This window comes from Ostrea edulis, chromosome 6 (genome assembly GCF_947568905.1).
Source record: "Ostrea edulis chromosome 6, xbOstEdul1.1, whole genome shotgun sequence".
Taxonomy (NCBI): domain Eukaryota; kingdom Metazoa; phylum Mollusca; class Bivalvia; order Ostreida; family Ostreidae; genus Ostrea; species Ostrea edulis.
The window spans coordinates 36,658,920-36,679,383 of record NC_079169.1 but is presented as its reverse complement, the minus strand read 5'-3'; the positions used below and the strand labels follow the sequence as shown (position 1 = coordinate 36,679,383).

Sequence of the window (20,464 nt, the reverse complement as noted above, 5' to 3'; positions counted from 1 at the left end):
AGTTTTCATAGACCCTTCCAGGGCAGTGAGATTCTCTCAAACCATGGAAAAAAATCTTTCACATTCAGCATTGCTATGGGGAATGCAAAGAAAAGATTTCATTAGAAAGAACTTGTACTTCAATTCTCCCAACTCATTTTTCATCTGTCCAAGAGCACACCAGCACTCGGTAATGGGTAAAACTCCAATCAAATTCCCAAACCAATCCTACTGATAGGAATTAAATTCTATTTGGAGGTTGTTCATTATTAATGCTTGTCTTAAGAAATATTCAAATTTATCTGCTAAATAGTGTACATGACTGATCACTTCTGCCCTCGGTATCAGTTACTTCTGCACGCTTCAGGATAACATATGACAGGGGCATCTTCTGTTTCATGTAATCCCAACCAGTCACGTAATGTTCACCATGTCTGTAAAATTCATCGTTCCCTACTTGTTTCAGTTTTTAAGGAAGGGGTTTACCTCGTACCCTTAGGGACTACAAGGCTATCATTGTGAAATTCTATATCCTTTTTCATGTAATCTGCCTGTAAGAAATATCCTTTTTCAGCAATACAGTCCGGCTTAACAAGTCTTTGTAAAATGCCTTTGAAAAGAGACAACAAAATTTGTTTCAGTCTGTGTATCAAGGGCTCCTCTGTCCGAAGCAATTCTGCCAAATTACACTGCATAAACTTTATAACGTGTGTTTGCACAGCTATTGTTCCCGTGTACGAGTTTTGTCCGTACGTCCCTTAACAATACCATACTTAACAGTTCGTTTTTTCTTGTTAGATTTAGACCTCATTTTAATAACGGTCTGTCCTTTCTGTACAGAAAGTTTTTCTTGAGCTTTAAAGGTCAAGTGTAATAAAATTAAATTTGAAAATAAAGTTTACAATTCATTAAAACCCGTTTTGAAAAGTTTATTGATGTGTTTATTTTTTTTAAAATCCAGGTAAATGCGCAAAATACCTATTCAAAAACCGTTGTTTATAGAAACGAATGAAGGAATTATCGCCCTTTCTTATTACGTCATTTGAGACAATTGTGGTTGTTTACACTTGTATCTCATCGTTTTAATTTCTGTGAGAAATTGCCAGTTTTAGCAATACCGTGGATAGTGACGGTGAAATACCGTAGATACACTTGAGTTTACGGATTCAACCTTTTATGTTTGTACCTGCACCCGTTTCGAAACCATCAGATAGTATTATTATAGACCAGCCTTGCAAAACTTCAAAATGATAGCAGTTTGTAGTGTACATTGTACTTGTAAGCTGACCTTGTCCTGGGATGGAAATAAAGACATAACATTATGTTTACCTATATACAAGTTTATTTTTTGCACTTATTGTATTTTATAACAACACCCCCCTCCCCATTGTGGCTGTTGTTGGTCTTGGCAACTAGGCAATGAGTAAAATTTTAAAGTTTTACATTAAAATTTTACCATGTAAATTACACCTGTGTATTGACACCCAAATGGTACAGGCCAAAAACACATCATTGCCTAATGTTATATCATAAAATCAAGCAACAAATTTCGCAGATCTTCTCATTCCGGTTGACGGCAATGAGACGATTTGCAATCACCCCCAAACATCAATCATTAAAATGTCAATTTTCAATTAAACAAAAAACCATATGACTATGATTCCGGTGAGCGGCAATCAAAGTGTATCATATATATATGTGACCAAATTGTCACCAAATAATTCAATACATACAATATTGTCCAATCAAATCATTCAATGTCCAATCACAGGAACCAGACGCGCATTCTTCTTGTGTTCCGTAATCAAAAATGTACTTTATCTGGCCCCAAGTTGCCAAGACAGTCTTTTCAAACACACTCCATTGTATTTGTTTCTTTTCCCATAACCAGAACTATATCCAAGAATCGAGCTCACCTGAAAAATTGAAAACATTTTCCGCAGTACATATTCTTACAACTTTTTGGGATGGGTGGGAAGGGAAATTAAAATGTTGTCTCGACTGTTATCTCACCGTTCTCCCGAAATTGCCTCGTCATAAAAGGAAATGCTATTCTATTTGCCAACTTATTTCCGGTAGGATTCCGGAATAGTGTTTCCGAAAAAATCCTCAGAAATAAAATATATTTAAGTCTGGCTAAAATAAATGGATTTATAGTTAATTCTATAAATCTTATTATTATAGACCAGCCTTGCAAAACTTCAAAATGATAGCAGTTTGTAGTGTACATTGTACTTGTAAGCTGACCTTGTCCTGGGATGGAAATAAAGACATAACATTATGTTTACCTATATACAAGTTTATTTTTTGCACTTATTGTATTTTATAACAACACCCCCCTCCCCATTGTGGCTGTTGTTGGTCTTGGCAACTAGGCAATGAGTAAAATTTTAAAGTTTTACATTAAAATTTTACCATGTAAATTACACCTGTGTATTGACACCCAAATGGTACAGGCCAAAAACACATCATTGCCTAATGTTATATCATAAAATCAAGCAACAAATTTCGCAGATCTTCTCATTCCGGTTGACGGCAATGAGACGATTTGCAATCACCCCCAAACATCAATCATTAAAATGTCAATTAAACAAAAAACCATATGACTATGATTCCGGTGAGCGGCAATCAAAGTGTATCATATATATATGTGACCAAATTGTCACCAAATAATTCAATACATACAATATTGTCCAATCAAATCATTCAATGTCCAATCACAGGAACCAGACGCGCATTCTTCCACATGGCGGAAATGGTTACAATATTAACCATTGAAGCCACCGCCACCAAGGGGGGGGGGGGGGGGAAGCGGCTAGTTCCTGGAGCCAAGACCTTGCCACAAAATACCCCGTCCAAATTCTAGTATAACTTTGGATACACTTGCCATCCATTCGTTATAAATTGTTCTAACCCTGCACTAATGTTGTTGAGAAAAATTTCATTGCCTATATTTGATATATGGACCCCATCTGCCTCAAAAAGATTTGTGTTTACAAGTTTGATATCCAAATACTTGATATAACATCCCCCATTCCTTACTATATAAGCCGCCACTGAACTGTTGATTCTTTTTGCAGAATTATTCATTTTTTCTATGCTATCTGATGAATACCAGTTCTTTCTAGGCAATATTTGTGACCATACAAGCTTTGTATTGGGTAAAAGTTTCCAAATTTTGTCAATTGTACCTTTCATATCTTGTATAAGCTGTTTGATTGGTGTGTACCCAATATTATTACCACCACAATGTAGAATAATGTAATCAGGAGGGTCAGCAACTTTCAGCAATGTTTTGATCTTGTTGTACATTTCATACCAGCCCATACCCCCTTTTCCTTGCCACCAAATAGACACATTTAATCTATCCATTAGTCCCAAGTTAACTCCATCTGGTCTGATTCTAGCTGCTAAAAATGCTCTTTTGACTATTGATGAGCCCACTACCCATACCTGTTGTTCTGAAAGTGTATATATAGAGACATGACAAGATTATATAATTATATGACTTGAAACCATTTTCATATATACTTAAACATATGACAGTCTTAAGGGTTACACCTACATTTATATTATGATTACATCCTAACATAAATTTTGTATGCTTTAGATTTCCATCTTCCTGCTTTACAGATTTCTTCCTCTGACATACCAAACATTGCTGCACTGGTTGCTGCCCCAATTCTAAATGAATGAGACTTGTATTTTTTACCTTCTAACCCTACTATCGACAAAACTTTATTTAAAACTGCCGTAAATTGGTATCTAGTTAATGGTTGTCCACTAAAATGACAGAACAACTTCCCCTGCACTGAAGGTCGTATTGCTAGATATTCTTGAATAATCTTAATTGGTTGTATTTGAGACCCAAATTGGCTATTCTGAATAGTAATTGTTTCTCCTTCCCCTATTTGATCCACTTTGGAATGCTTTAATTTTATTTGGATTTTATTTTCTTCTGTAAACATTGTTATGTCTTCATATTCAATTGCATGTCCCAGATCTTTTTGGTTTTTTACTGTCATTTCTCCAACTCTAAAGAAACCAAAAAATGCTAAAGTGTAGGCGGCTTGAAACAGTTTGCATTCATAGTAGTTTGTACAAACCAAGTGCAAACTTTGTAGTATTTGATTTAATATATTTGATGTAATTGGCAGTCTGGCATCATTTTTCTTGACCTTTCTTCTGAATCCTTCTAAGAGTTTCTTAACCAGAAAGCTTTGAGTTTCATCCCTATTGTTTTGAATTTTTAGTTTGTAAGAAATAGCTGAAATGTAAGTTCTAGCTGTTGCCACTGAGAGATGTTTTGCTGACATATAACCTATAAATAGAACTATTTGCTCTAACGTAGGGGGCCATATTTTGCTAAGGTTTAGGGAATCCTGGAATTCCTCAAAGCATCTTAGTCCCTGGTTGTATGTTTCCTGAGTATTTGGGGCTGTTGCTAGATGTAACAAGTTGTTTACTTCATTTCTAACATCAACTGCTGAAATTCTACTGGTATTTTTTCTGGTATCTTGTTTGCTTGTGGAGCCAATTCCTGAAATGTTTTAAACTGTTTACGTGACAGTGCATCTGCGATACTATTTTGTGTACCTGCTATATGTTTTGCCTTGAATACTATGTTGTTTTTTAACAGTATAAGGACCAACTTTCTTATCAAAAACATGATTCTTTTTGATTTTGATGTTTGTTTGTTAATAATTGACACCAGTGCATTGTTGTCAATGTACATTATGATCCTCTTGTTCTTAAAGAGCATTTCGCCCCATATGTAAATAGCTAATACAATGGGCACCAGCTCCAAAAATGACATTTCTTTAAAAATACCTAAATCCCATTTTGTTGGCCAAGGCCAGAAAACCCATCTACCTTCCCAGTATGCCCCACATCCCAAATCTGGATTGCCTGTACTATCTGTAAACAATTTCATATTTTCGTTACTCAGCCAATCACTCTCATGCAAGAGTCTAACACCATTGAACTGTTCTAAAAAAAGTAACCAAGTTTTAACATCTTCCCTAAACTCATTTGTGATTTTGATATGATGATGAGCTTTTGTCACCCCACAAGTAGCATCATAAAACCTTCTGTTGAATGCTCTTGCATTTGGCACACCTTTGCTGAAAAAATTTAAGCTTCCAACTATGCTTTGTACTTCTTGTAACTGTAATGACTTTTTAATAAGGGCCATATTTAGCATAGATTTCAACTGTTTTACCTTTTCTAGAGGAATTTTTACAACCATATCAACCGTATTTATTTCTAAACCTAAAAATATAATGCTTGTAGATGGCCCTACTGTTTTTTCATTTGCTAACGGTACACCCACCAAACTGCACAAATTCTGAAACTCTTCCATTAAATGTGAACATTCTTGAGTACCTACTCTTCCAATAAATAAGAAATCATCCAGATAATGATAAATCGTGTCAATACCTGTCTGTTTCTGTAGTTGCCAGTGTAAAAATGTTGAAAACTTTTCAAACAGATTACATGACATTGCACAACCCATTGGTAAACATTTGTCAATGTAATATTTACCTTGAAATTTGAAACCTAGCAAATCAAAATCACCAGGATGGATTATCATTAGTCTAAATGCAGATTTTATATCCATCTTAGCCAGCAATGTTCCTGTTCCCAACCTAGCTACTGTTTCTAAAACCTGATCTAAAGATGTATAAGCTACTGTACATTCTTGGGGATCTATGTAGTGATTAACACCGTTATTTTCTGGAAAAGATAGATGTGTAATTAATCGCCACATTCCCTCTTTTTTTGGTACAATGCCTATTGGCGATATTTTTAAATTTGATATTGGTTTATTTGAATATGGTCCCCCTATCCTTCCTTTTTCTACTTCATTATCTATTTTTTCTTTTGCTTTCTCAGGGTGTTTTTTGACTGATGTAAGATTATCTGATTCACTCCCTATTCTTGGCCCTTTGTACCCTAATCTGAATCCAAATCTAAATCCTTGCAAAAGCTCTAAAGCTATATTTTTTTTAGGATAACTGTGTAACAATGATTCTAAATTGTTTATATCTATAGGGGTGGTCCCAAGCTTCCATACTTTAGAAAGTTCCCCTTTGACCTCTGAATTGAGACCCCCTTCTTCCTCTTGTGTTTTGGTACTGACCCCTTGAAAATCTGTAATTTCCCTGTCCACGAAAATTACTAAAACCTTCCCCTTGTGTGCTGATGTTTTTTGATTGACAATTGTTGATAGGATGTTGACCCCCACACTTGATACATACATGCAAATATGCACAGGGTGATCTGAAGCATGAACCTTGGTAGTTGTAATTGTAGCATTTTTTACTCTGACTCTGGTAAGTTGGAGCAGCAGACAGAGTTTTAACAGCAGGTAAAACAAACATCAACCATAATTCTGAATCAACCTCACCCCATGGTTTTGTAGGGTTCTTTGCCATTTTTAATCTGAATTGTTGGTCATACTCTTTAAATCCAAGATTTCCTGACCTAGATGCTGCTAACCTAACATCATTCATGTATTTCAAAATTTCTAATGTTTTTGCCGGATGTGCTTCTAAATAAATACTGCAAAAAATTATAAATGCATCCGTCCATTGTTCAATGTTGTTGATTTTTTTAGAATTTTTCTCGGATGTTTGTAATTCCCCATTCACCATTACAATTGTTTGTTTTTGTGGTTCATTAGAATTAATCAACAGTTTTGCCAATTCTACATACTGACCACTGACTATTTTGTTTTTAATTTCTTGTGAAACATTAAGTCCAATGACATTGTTGTAACTGTTGACCATATTTGGTATATCTATGCCCTGTGTACCTCGAATGGTTTCCCTGGAATTCTCCATGCGGAATCCCGATGGTTCATCTCTGGGTGATACATCCATTTCTCCCTCAAATCCGTTATTTGTTGATGTCTCCATTGTCGTCTGCTCTTGAAATTCAACTGGACCTTCCACATTTTTATTTGTTCGCCCCTTTCTCATAACATCACCTCCCTTCTTCTTTTTCGCCCTCGTTGATTTTTCTTTTGGCATGTTTTTTCTACAATTTAACTTATTTTCCGTAGCTTCTGAATCTTATAAAAAATTAAAATGTTGTCTCGACTGTTATCTCACCGTTCTCCCGAAATTGCCTCGTCATAAAAGGAAATGCTATTCTATTTGCCAACTTATTTCCGGTAGGATTCCGGAATAGTGTTTCCGAAAAAATCCTCAGAAATAAAATATATTTAAGTCTGGCTAAAATAAATGGATTTATAGTTAATTCTATAAATCTTAATATGTCTATGTTCGACAAATATCTCATCGGAATCTCAGTTAAAATTATTTACCGGGCCAGTCCATAGAAAATTGGGAATGATATTGGAAAAAAATGTTCTATAGTATTTTACACAATCTAGGCTAAGCAAAATCAGACTTCATAGATACTCGTCGTATACTCTATTGTGAGCGTATTTTAGGATCTGATTTTAACTAGATTGACTCTCTCGTTTGCATTTTTTATGGGAGTTACTAGTATGAGATTGATCAGATTCAGATTCAAATGTGTTTAGCTAGATATATATTTAATTGAAAAATGCCATTTTGAAAAAAGAACAACAAAAGACAAAAGAGAAAAACTTATTGTGCATAACGTTATTTGTACCTCCCTCCTTTTTTAAACATATACACGTGTACATGTAGATACAATATCATAAAATGTAAATTAGGCCTATTATTACATGTAATTTCTTCACAACACATGTTAAATGCGAAATTGAAATATTACGGCACAAAGTTAACGAATTGTAGCATTTTGAGGTGTGAAATTTTGCCTTAATGATTCGTGATATATTAATTTATGTAGCACTTAAAAGCATATTAGGAAAAGGAAAACCTTGTACTTGCTTGCATAATGAACTTGGGAAAAAAGCTTTGGAAATTGGACTGACAATAAATAAGGTTTTATCAAAATGGGTGTTTTAAATTGAATTAATTTCCATTTTTACTATATTTTATTTTTCCAAAATGTTATAGTGAAGAAATGAAATGATGAGTCCCTTATAAATATAGTATGAGTAAGACAATATTCGAAAGATATTTCATTTAATAAAATCAATTTGAACTAGATAATGGGTGACATTAATTTTTATGTGCAATCGCAAACCCATTGAATACAATGTCGCATTAAAGCATTCAGTGGTGGATGTAGAGCGGGATGGATTGCATCCCCCTTTTGGGGTTGAACTTTTTCTAATTAAAATATATCCCTCCACTTGTTTTGTAGAATGCCCCGTTAATCATCACTTTGCACTTTGTTTGGAGTCAAACAGGATGATGCGTCAGGGTTGATGGAAAGTGTTGCTCACTGATCCTCGTGGCTTGTCACAAATCTGTGTCTCTTTTCAGTTTCAGTGTCCAAATTCTTCGGAATTTGGGGTCTTTTGGGAAAAGAAACATACTTAATCCCTGTCCTGATTTCACATTGTAGTTCAAAGCAGCGCATTGTATCATAAATGCAGGACTTTTCTATGTAAACACTATAAAATGCAATCGAAACTTGTCTCAGATGACGTCATAAGCTACGAGCGACAACTCACGTCACAACACATTTATCGATCGCTCAGGTAAAAGTTTGAGAGCGCCGTGTAATTCACGCCAAGTGATTTTTATCAAAATTGCCATGGAAATTAATCCATAGTGTACGACATATATTTTTCTGTATAAAACTCAAGTTTTAGGAAAATCATCGTACTTGACCTTTAAAACATTTTTTTGAACCCACATGTTATGCATCAGTCTTCTATTTATGTATTGTATACCATCTGTTTCAATATTTTGTTTTACATTGTTTCTCTGTTTGTCCTCTTTCATTTTGAATAAATAATATCTTCTCAAGGGACCCCATTGTTCAATAAGTCTACTACATGGCAAACATCAATTGATAGCCATCGTGTGCAAACGTGCTTCAATATTCTTTGAATTCTGTACCATTCATCTTCTGAAATTGAGTGAATTTTGGTTTCAAGGATAGTAAAACAACTCAAACAAAATTTCACCAAACTGACAAGGCAGATGTTTTTGCGGCTTGACTAAGATGGCATGTGCAGCTACGGGTCATTATTGTACTGCGAGCCCATCATTTCTTCCAACCATAACATTGTCTACTCCTATTGATTGATTGATTGAATATTGTTTAACGTCCCTCTCGAAAATATTTTACTCATATGGTGACGTCATCATTGCCGGTGAAGGGCTGCAAAATTTAGACCTATATTCGGCGCTTATGGCCTTTGAGCAGGGAGGGGTCTTTATATTGCCACACCTGCTGTGACGGGGGACCTCGGTTTAAGCGGTCTCATCAGAAGGATCGTCCCATTTAGTCGCCTCTTACGACAGTAAGGGATACTAAGGACCTATTCTAACCCGGATCCCACGGGATTAGTCTTTAGAGGCAAGTATTATGATATACTACAGTGATGTCCGTCGGTCCGTCCGTTCCGGGGTTTGTTTCTATTTTCATTTCTATGTCACATATCAAGCTGAAACTTGGTATGTAGCTATTGTGGGGTGTTGATAAAACGGAAAACATTGTATGCAGTAATGTTATGAGGAGGTCAGCACTTTGTAAAATCAAAAGGCTTATTACGTACAAGGGAAGCAGAAATTACACACAGAGAGCGGGAAGTAATCCACAGAATCCATCGTTTCATACCAATGCATATGTATTTTAAAACCATTAACTTACCATGAAAAATATTAAGCAAGCACCTGTGGGTACCATCGTTTTTCCGGCTTTGTCATTTTCTACCCCCCCCCCCCCTCCCGATTGTTACAGTATGTTGTTGAAAAAATAATTTTAAAAAAATACTGAAAACGACTTGAATTATAATTTAACCCTTTCAAATATTATATCCAATGAATAAAGCCCCCCCTCCCCCCACTCCCCTAAATAACATTGTAAAAGATAAGATAATTTTTTCAACAATTTTCCCCAAACATGGCCTTCTTAAATCGACCTTGCTTTTATTCGAACAAGGTATTTTCAAGATAATTGAATTCGAATTTAGTTTCACACCTGGTATAATATACATTTATGTATCACATCTTTAAAAGCGAACGAGTCCGGTGTGTATGAAAGGTTTACCTCATTTGGAATGAATTCATGTGGAAGTTCGTAGCTACGGATTAATGTTGAACCCGAAGAGATACAGCGGGAAAGATTGATTGATTGTATCTTGCTTAACGTCTCGCTCGAGAATTTTTCACTCATATGAAGACGTCACCAAGACCGGTGAAGGGCTTCAAATTTAGGCCTATGCTCGGCGCTTACGGCCATTGAGCAGTGAGGGTTCTTTAGCGTGCGACACGGGTCATCTCCGAGGACCCGTGACATTCACACCTGATGCCGAGCGTTTGGCGATGGAACTGTCACTACCTGTTTTAAAGTAACTCCACCCTCCTGTGATGTCATCAGATTTTGCAAAATCAATGATTTATTTAGATTTATGTATGATATGAACATAAATTTTGTTGGAGTCTTTTCCTATAGTTATTGTAAAAAATCTTGTTAAAAATAAAATATTTCAAAAGTCTAAGTTATAGATGAATAATCAATGATACGTTTCAAAATATTGAATCCAAGGGCAATAACCCAGTTTCTATTGATTTCTTTATCAAGTCTATTATGCGATGATTTTCTGTATTTTTTACAGACATTTTGTATATTTTGTGAAGATACAGTTTCATGAAATTGTTATGTGTGTACCTACAGTTTGTATGGAATTTTGATAACACTGTTTAAGGAAAATTGCAATTTTCTGACGGTGATATAGGATTCTGTTTATGTACGTCTCACATCTTAAAAAGTGTGATGACCTATGTATTTTATTTGATAATTTGTTATTGTTGTTAGTTTTAACTTTAATGAATGGAAATAAATACACATTTTAAACTTGTATCAGATAAAACTGCGAGTATGGAGTTACCTTAACAACTTACATGTAGGTCTGCCGCGGCCGAAATTCGAACCCCGACCTTCCGCATGCGGGGCGAACGCTCTAACCTCTCGGCCACCGCGGCGGTCCAGCGGGAAAGAAGATAGAAACAGAACCAATGAAAACTAAGGTGAAGTTTACGATCCATAGTAAGGAATTAACAGTTTACTTAATAATATATGAAATTTCTAAAAGGCTAACAGAGAATTTATGCTTGAATGGAATTAAAAGGTCATCTCATTATTAATCTAAATGTTAAGATACAAGTATTTACAATGTAGTTTAGAAATAAACTGGAAGAGGTCCTCCCTATTTAGGATTAGAGTGCTGCGGCCACTAAGTCATTAACTTGTTGACTTAATAAGATCACGAATTATTGTTGTTTCATATATACCACACTCCCTGTTGTAGGTACACACATACACGGTATTATGTGTAAATGTACATTAATGGCGCTTTGCCAGGAAGGGGGGATATAAACCACGTGCTATTTCCATTCTCTACCCATGGGTAACACATCTGTCAATGCTGAACTTTCAAAAATTCTTGTAAAACGCTTTTTAAATTCGTATATAAACGTTTACTTCGTTTAATCAATTTATGATGCAGAATTTAAAGATAAAATTGTTTTACCGCTTGTAAACAAATTCTCAAAATTTTGAACTTAATCATGTCGTTCCGTCCCGCGACACTCGCTATTGTGGGACACTCTAGATCATGTTGCAATTTTGATCCATTTCGACCCGTCTTACAGGAGTTTTGCCCCATAATTGAAAACTAATATGAAGGGGACATAATTTATCCGAATAATTCTTCCCAGAATTTTCAATTGAGGTCCTTCTTGTTTTACAGAGTTTTTGTATGATTATTGAAGACGTGCGTGTGGCAAGGATTTTGATTTTCTTCAGTTTTTGAAGTTGTTGAACTTAGTCAGTTTTGTGGAAATATTATGTTAAATAAAGCATTCTGAGAGTATTGCATAACAATATATAGTCCCCTTCCAGTTGCAAACATTACTGTACCACAATTCAAAGTTCATTATGTAGGTTATGATAAAAGGGAAAATTGGGGAACCAGGATGTATAGGAATGGTTGGAAATCAACTATTATTCGGGTAGAGACTAAACCAGGAAAGAAGACAGAATAATTAGGGAAGTCTTGAACCAAGTCAATGGACTGTGACATGTAGGTGACCATGCATAATTTAGCTACATTGTATTACTATGCTAAAAGTTTTAATGAGTGTAGTACTCTTCTCTACAGAAATGAGGTGTCGGATTTCCTTACTACGAAAGTGCCTATATTCACCAATGAGCTTCAACGTTTACAACCGTATTGATGTTTACTTTTGTTTAGATGCTTTTAAATGTCATAATTCCTATAATGTGAAATGGTAAATGTCTGTCAAACAGATTGTATATTTTGTATACAAACTCCCTTTTCTGATTTTGAAATGCATGTGAATTTATTTACATATTCTTCTTTCATTATCTGTGTTCATTTTTTTTATTATTATTATTATTTTTTTTTTTTTTACAAGGTATGCTAATATATCACGTGGTCAACACTCGGCTCGGAGAGAAAGCGTGTTAAAGATACAGGTCTTAGTTTGAAACTCTCTTCGTTTATTTCACTACAACCGTGGTTTTTGTAAGCATATTTATTAAAGTTTTTGTTTTATTTTAATAATTATTATGGAATACCGTAATATTGGTGTCTTTATCAAAATTTTACAATTTGTTCGCAAACATAATATGCCTTTAATGTCGTAATGGATAAGGTAGACTAATTATTTCATTCGAGGATATTATTTCTGTCCTACAAGTCACATGACATACTGTTATCAGCTTTTTGTCTAGTGTCGTGTGAATTGTGTTCCCACAACCAATCGTCAAAACTATGTTTTTGTATAGTCAATGATATTATTTGGTAGCTTCTTTGCTTAGCAATTGACGTGGCTTAAAGGTAAAATGCACAGAAAATAGATTTAAGTTTAGATTATGTGCGTTATATAAGATAGTTTTAAAAGGGAAACCATCATGTTTGTATAATTCTGAATATTCGTGCTTTTCCTCTTAAAATTCGGCGAAATTGATGAAAATCAACTGAGTTATTTCTCTTTCTGTGACGTCATCAGCGACAACACAAGCTTGGCAAAGTAATTGTCGGAAAATGGCAAATTCTACCGACAGTGATATACCAGAGATTGACCTTTGAATAAAGATAAAACCATATGTGCTTGTCAGTCCGATTCGTCCAAAGGTGAGAATGAAAATTACACGGCTGACTAAGAGGTCTTTACAGCCAGATAGTTGCTATTTTACTTAGGCATTCAATATTACATAAAATGTCTTGATATCTATCATTTTTAACGTTTTTCATGATACATAAAGTTCATTAGAATAGTCACAGAGGAATTAAGAGAGATGTATGATTTTTCAGACACGTAGCAACAGCCCCTCCACCATTTTTAGGTCACTTGAATAAATTCAGGTGACCAACTGAAATTGGTTGTCGTCCGTTAACAATTGAACATTTTTAACAGCTTGATAACTACTATTCCAGTTCTTTTCATATTTGGTATGAAACATCTTTGGGACATAAATTGTAAATTTCAGGACTCCTGCACCCCTGGGACCTTAGAAGTGGGGCAAAAACTGACTAATTTTTAAAAATCTTCTCTACACCTGCATATCTTTAAGAACAACTAATTGTATAATGATGTAGAACAGCAAGTCTCTAGCAAAATTGTAACATTTAGGATCCACGGGGTAGAGGTTCTGACTCCATGTAAATGATATCTGCTTTAATGCTATTGATACTAAATTGAAACTAAATGGATATTTCGAAGGAGTAGGTAGTCCTTTACCAAAATTGTAAATTTTATGGTTCGAAGGGGGTAAGGGTTTGGTTTCAGGGTGGTGTCAAAATTATTATAATGATTTGGAGGACTTCAAGTTTGCTGATACCCGTATTAAATCTAAATGCAAATTTAGGAATAGCAGAAAAGGATGTACAAAAAATGGTGAATTTCGCAATCCCAGGGTTTTGACTCTAGGATGGCCCCAAATTAGTCATATCGTTTAATATATTATGTACAGCCTTTCATCAGTGTATGCACTTTTGAGGACATTGGAATCATTATAATCAGTTCACATTTTAAATTGGTGCACCATGACCTACTTTATGGGATAGAAGTAGGTCAAACACTTTTCCAGATATTATTGGTATGGTTCAAGGTATTTCTCTGAAATTTTGTCACAACCTCCCTCTCGGAGAAATACATAATAAAGTAGTTTATATGATTTCCTTGACGTTTTCTCGTTATAGATGCAGATATTGCAATGACAGAAATACAGAATCAGTTCACATGTTAGATAGATTTGTGCACCATGACCTACTTTAAGGCTTTTCTATTCAGAATGGGTGTGGTATCAATTCAGAGTGCATATAATCTCAGATGATCCGTCTGTTGTGTCGGTAAAAGTCATATTTGGTTTATGATTGATTGATTGACTGATGTTTTCCGCCACACTCAACAATTTTTCAGTTATCTTGTGGCGCCCAGTTTTTATTAGTGGAAGAGAGAACCCAGATACAATATACCTGGAAGAGACCACCGACCTTCCGAAAGTAAACTGGGAAACTTTCTCACTTACCGGCGCGAGCGGGATTCGAACCCGCGCCGACAGAGGTGAGAGGCCGTGCGAGTTTGAGCGCGATGCTCTAACACTCGGCCCCTTTTGGTTTATGAAAGAACAAGAACTTAATTATAGACTTATAATAGACTTGGTTAAAAGATTGAAATTACTTCTGATTTCATTAGGAAATTGTTTTATGAATGAGTTATGAGGCCTGCATCCCAAGTGGTCCACCTTAAACCGGATAGCGATTTAGATGAAGAGCCTGATGTTAATGATGTTGTAAATTTAGAGAAAGCAATTGAGGAAGAATCCGATGTTCTTGATGTTACATAGATATTTATAGGAAATAATTGACTAGGATGTCTATGATTATGTTCATTTATCACTGTCTAATACTTTTGAATAAATAAAAATCAATTATCGAAACTTTCATTTCAATAAAATTTAAGTAATATACAGTATTTTTTCCTGAGTCACAAGAAGGACAGACATGTACATATTTGGTACAAGATCAGTTACTTTGCATGGTTACTGGTCCTGTGAAACCGTGAAGTAAATTTTCTTAAACTTCTAGTCCTTTGGAAATACGTAAATAGATATAAATTACGTAATCCCTTGCCCGACTTTTTAGTGCAATTCAAAGCAGCAAACTGCACCACAGATAAACTCATATGTGCTTATCCTTTGTCTCTGTGGGTGTTTCTGAGGACGCCAAATTACCAAAGGAAAGTAGCTAGCGTCTAAATAAATTGTTTTGACAATAGGCAGTCGACGTTTCAAATATCTATAATAAAAAATTATCTTACAAACAAATTATTCACAAGGTATATCACGCTGCCATCTTAGTTTTCTATTTTACCAGCTGCATCGCTTGCAATTTTCACGAAAAGTTCGATACAATATGATAATTAGACCCCCTACCGTTTAGAAACAACTCTGTCAAAGTCTTGCCTCTCGCATGGACACGGTGAACTGGAAATAAAGTCCATTTATCGGCTATAATCATTATCAGCCGTCAAACATTGTCTACTGCTTCTCGAATGCGAAAAATCGGTGAAAGGGGGACGGAAGTTCAAATAACTAAGCAAATGAGAATTTCCTAGCTGATGTACCCTCTAACTCTTGTACGGGGAAAAGAGAGGGGGTGGTGGCACTGAATGCAGGGTAGTATGCAGCCCTGCAAACAATAAAATTCAGACGCAATTGTGTGGTTTTGGAACAGGCTGGCACGGGAAGTTTAGTAATTTATCGCAATGTCAAAACAGCATTAGAAATGCTCATGCCCCCCCCCCCCCCTCCCCTTTGCTTCGACTCCCAGGAGCGTAACATCAACGGTAGCACAAAAGCCCGGGCCTACCCATAATTTTCACACAACAATTAAGTCGTCTAAGCCTAAAAAAACAATAAATCCTTTATGCCTATCTCCGTACTTTTTGGTCAAAATTTGTTTCTTTGTATTTGTTAACTTTTGAGAAATAGTTGGTTTTAAACAAATTGTTAGAAAGAAAGGTACATTGTATCTGGGTTCTCTCTTCCACCAATAAAAATTGGACGCCACCAAGGCAACACATGGTTCTTCATTGAACGGCAGCTCACCAAACATCTAGGTAAGGGTACAGAAGCAGTAGACGATATGTGACGGTTGATTATAGCCGATAAATGGACTTCATTTCCAGTTCACCTTGTCTATACGAGAGATAAGACCTTGACAGAGTTGCTTCTAAACTAGGCGTCTAAATATATTATATCGAACTTTTCGCCGAAAATTGCAAGCGATGCAGCTGATGAAAAAAGAAATCCAAGATGACGGTGTGATATACCTTGTCAATAGTTTGTTTATAGGAAGACATTTTTTCTATTATAGATATCTTAAACGTCGAGTGCCTGTGTAGATAGAGATTTCAATGCCAATTTGACTAGTTTATTGTTTAAAATGTACTATTCATGAGCCAGCATATTAGGTTCATGAAGTACAGTGTATCTCCTCCCCCCCCCCCCCCCTCTCAAATACCCTCTTTAGATCTTCCATATGACCTTTAAGGTAAATTCATACTTGCACTATTATGGGTTTAAAGTAGAAACAAAAATTAATCAACTTCCATATTAATTTGATTAATAATCAAAGAAAATTTATATGCTGCCATCTTTTCAAAGATGTCAGACATACATGTACATAAACAGAAACAGACTGTATGTCAACAGGAAAAAAATCGCACGTTTTCGTAGTATAATTAAGAATAATAGAAAGTACAGCATAAAAAATGTTCAGACTACGATTATTTTATTTAACAGTTGCATAAAAATTCTACTTTATAAATATTTAAAGGTAATTGTGGATATCAGGTAAATAATTTTATAATAAATACACTATAGAAAAAATTCCAGCATAGGAGTTATTGCCCTTGACAAAATAAACTGATAATAGAAACTATAAGTTTTTACAATATCAAATAAGATCACCCAGATTTTCTTTTTTATTGTACTCATTGAATAAAATCCCTACAAAAGATATTTTTTTTCATACATAATATTTGATTAATGGAAGATTTTGCAAATTTTTAAAAAACCTATGATATTACGTGAGAGTGTCGTTACCTTATTAACCTGATAGAATCCTTATTTCTCCACTGTATATTATACAGATTTCCCTTTACACTGAATATCGTACAGCGACTTAACAGTTAAACAAAGCAACCAAAACGACCGATTGTTGAGAATTATACAATCGTTTTAATCCAGTAAACCGGAAACAGTTGACCGGTTGTTGAGAAGTATACAAGTTTTACTCCCATTAAACCGGAAACAATTGACCAGTTGTTGAGAATTATACAATAGTTTTACTCCATTAAACAGGAAACAGTTGACCGGTTGTAGAAAATTATACAATAGTTTTATTCCAGTAAACAGTTGACGGGTTGTTGAGAAGCATACCAGTTTTACTCCATTAAACCGGAAACAGTTGACCGGTTGTTGAGAATTATACAATAGTTTTACTCCAGTAAACCGGAAACAGTTGACCGGTTGTTGAGAATTATACAGTAGTTTTACTCCAGTAAACCGGAAACAGTTGAACAGAATGGGGTATCTAACGCAGAACATTAGAAAAGTTCCAAAAACATAATAACACGAAAAGGAATAACCAGTGGTCTGACTTTCAAAACTTTTCTACGTGTTAAAATCATCAGAATTCAAGATTCTAATACTTACGTGATTACAATTTCATAGAGCACGGTTGTGAACCTGGTAGACACGATCCCACCTTGCTTTCATGTATGGAGATACTACACAATAGTCCAGCATGAAACATTATATGGTAACAAGGTGATAATCAGTCCGTAATGACTACGTCAACAACTTAAATAAAAAGAGGAAAAGGAGTGTGTGTGACAGGATTTGTTTTCTAAATATGGAAATGCACAACCGGGGTAAGGTGTTGAATGGAATAAACCAATCAGTCAGACACCTCAACAGTATGATGAGAAAAATATGCTTCACCAAATTAGACAGAAAACAGGAGCGGCATGGCAAGTGGAGATTTTAGGTCACTTTCCCTGAAGTTGTTGAACACAAACGACTGTAAAGTGAATCATAAACAAATGTCGCATCAAGACCTCTTGTATATTCTCTAAAATAGAAATTTATTCACAAAAATTGACTTCCTGACGCACATATATGAAAGAACTACTCATCTAACCCGCCAGATAATTTCACACACGACTTCCGCGTGTAAAGGGAGACCATGACAGTGGTTTAGAGCGTTCGCCCCGCATGCGGAAGGCCGGGGTTCTATTCCCGGCCGCGACAATCCTTAGTCGTCGAAATAGGTAGTGACAGTTCTATCGCCAAACGCTTGGCATTAGGTGTGAATGTCACAGGTCCTCGGAGATGACCTTATATATGGATGTCCCGTGGCACGCTAAAGAACCCTCATTGCTCAAAGGCCGTAAGCGCCGAGTAAAGGCCTAAATTTGAAGCCCTTCACCGGTCTCGGTAACGTCTCCATATGAGTGAAAAATTCTCTCGAGAGACGTTAAACAAGATAAAATCAATCAATCTGCGTGTAAAGGTGGTATTTAATGAGTAATAGCGATAAATGAAAAAAGAAGGGTACTATGAGCACAACACATATAATGATAGTGCATGCAAATTTTTAACATGGGGATCCGGGTTAGATTGATTGATGTTTTCTGCCACACTCAACAATTGTTCAGTTATCTGGTGGCGTCCAGTTTTTTTTATTGGTGGAAGAGAGAACCCAGATATAATGTATCTTCCGAAAGTAAACTGGGTTAGAACTTTGCTTGTCATAATACACCCCATAATTATCACGAAATTTCCCTATGAAACCACCGTCGTTCTTGCATTATCCAGAGGTCTTTACTTGAAAATTAAATAAAAAACATTTCAAACTGAAATCCTTTCATCGTTGTATTCGGAGTATTTCATGTAGTAATGAACGATTTACATTGTTGTTTGATCAAATAATAGAAAACCCCAACGTAGACAAAGCGAATTCCTAAACACGTAAATACAGCAAAATCCGACCCCTTTTGATGTGTCCAAAATCTTGGTTATCCTATAACCTTACGCACACAACTCATTCATCAGTTACATATATCATCATACAAAATTTCAATACATATCAAACATGACTCAAAAATTCACAGTCACATTAGTTACACAAAGTCTACATCACAGTCCTGATTTCTTCACTGGACAACAAAATAAAATAAATAAAAAGTTCGTTCCATGCCTCGGCAGTAGCATCCAGTCATCACGGTGTTCTTCTCAGCTGTTGTCCGAAGAGCGTCTGGACACCTCCGCTTATTCCGAAGTACATGTATACTGGTCTGTCCGTCCCCACCCACAAGTTGATCTGCTCCGGACCCCCAGAAAAGCAATGCAGGTAGAGGGGGACCAGAGTTGGCACCCCCAATCCATCCAACAAAGTCATGTATCTGAGCGGGGACCTCTGCCAACGGGTCACTGAGATGGAGAAACAAATTGGTAGATAAGTCGGCCATGCGGAAAAACTCCGCCAATATGATTTTTTACTGTCGATGGGGGCACTCCACCGAGTAGTCCAACTCTATCTCGCCTACTGCCCAACACATCGTTCCACGATTCATCCCACATCAACTTTTGATGCATTGGTTGCCTGTTTGGGATGGCTTCCCTTACAAATCACCCAGCCGGAATCGGTCACATATTTTGGAATCTCCGCTAACCCATAAACTGCGCAACCCCCGGTCAAAATCACTGGCACCTCCACATGACGAATGTGTAGGGTAAAAAACCCATCGAATCCTGCCTTATAGCACGGGAGTAACCTCCCCGGATGCCAATGCCAATCCATCACAGCCAACACAGAGACTTCGACATTTTGAGGAACAGCGGGTAACTCCGCTCCGGCGTTCTCCTCACACGTCTGGGTTTCACAACCGAGGTCTGACCTATAGCGATCCCACTCCAGTCTAGTCACATTTCACCATAAACCCCTTAGGTTTTTGGTTTTACATAGACAGAATGACTTGGTTTTTACCAATTGTCTGCTTACTAGGAACCCCTACTGATGTGTCAGATTTAGCCCCCGACGTAATGTGTGATTGAGTACCCATATATGGGCCTAGATGAGGGACTTGTCCTTCTTCGTGAGTTTCTTCCTAGCATCATTTTCAGTACCAGTGGCTTTTGACCGAGAACCCAAAACCAGCAGCATTAAAGGGTATTGGAGATTCATAAGATTGCAGCTGATTTTTATACTCAACCAACCACTTGGGTAACTTGCGTGCTTCACACTTTTTAGTCCTCTACCGATGAAGTCGAAGGTGACTTAGGTTTGCACTCCGTCCGTCTCTCCGTATTT

The 20,464-nt window shown here is 36.1% G+C and overlaps 1 protein-coding gene across 1 annotated transcript; it reads right to left on the bottom strand.

Moving 5' to 3' along the window:
* Positions 1-2,568: 2,568 nt before the first annotated feature.
* LOC125655835 (uncharacterized) lies at positions 2,569-7,247 on the bottom strand. Its single transcript, XM_056139520.1, has 2 exons — positions 6,797-7,247; positions 2,569-3,440 (listed from the first exon to the last, which is right to left on the bottom strand). The coding sequence occupies exons 1-2, from the start codon at positions 7,011-7,013 to the stop codon at positions 2,842-2,844; spliced, it is 816 nt and encodes a 271-aa protein (XP_055995495.1). The 5' UTR covers positions 7,014-7,247; the 3' UTR covers positions 2,569-2,841.
* Positions 7,248-20,464: the final 13,217 nt, after the last annotated feature.

Bases quoted from the DNA above. Each gene is read 5' to 3' on its own strand.
- LOC125655835 (XM_056139520.1), bottom strand. From the start codon at position 7,013: ATGCCAAAAGAAAAATCAACGAGGGCGAAAAAGAAGAAGGGAGGTGAT. The intron at 3,441-6,796 runs GTACACAGGGCA...ATACACTTTCAG, and splicing joins TTCCAGGGAAACCATTCGAG to AACAACAGGTATGGGTAGTG.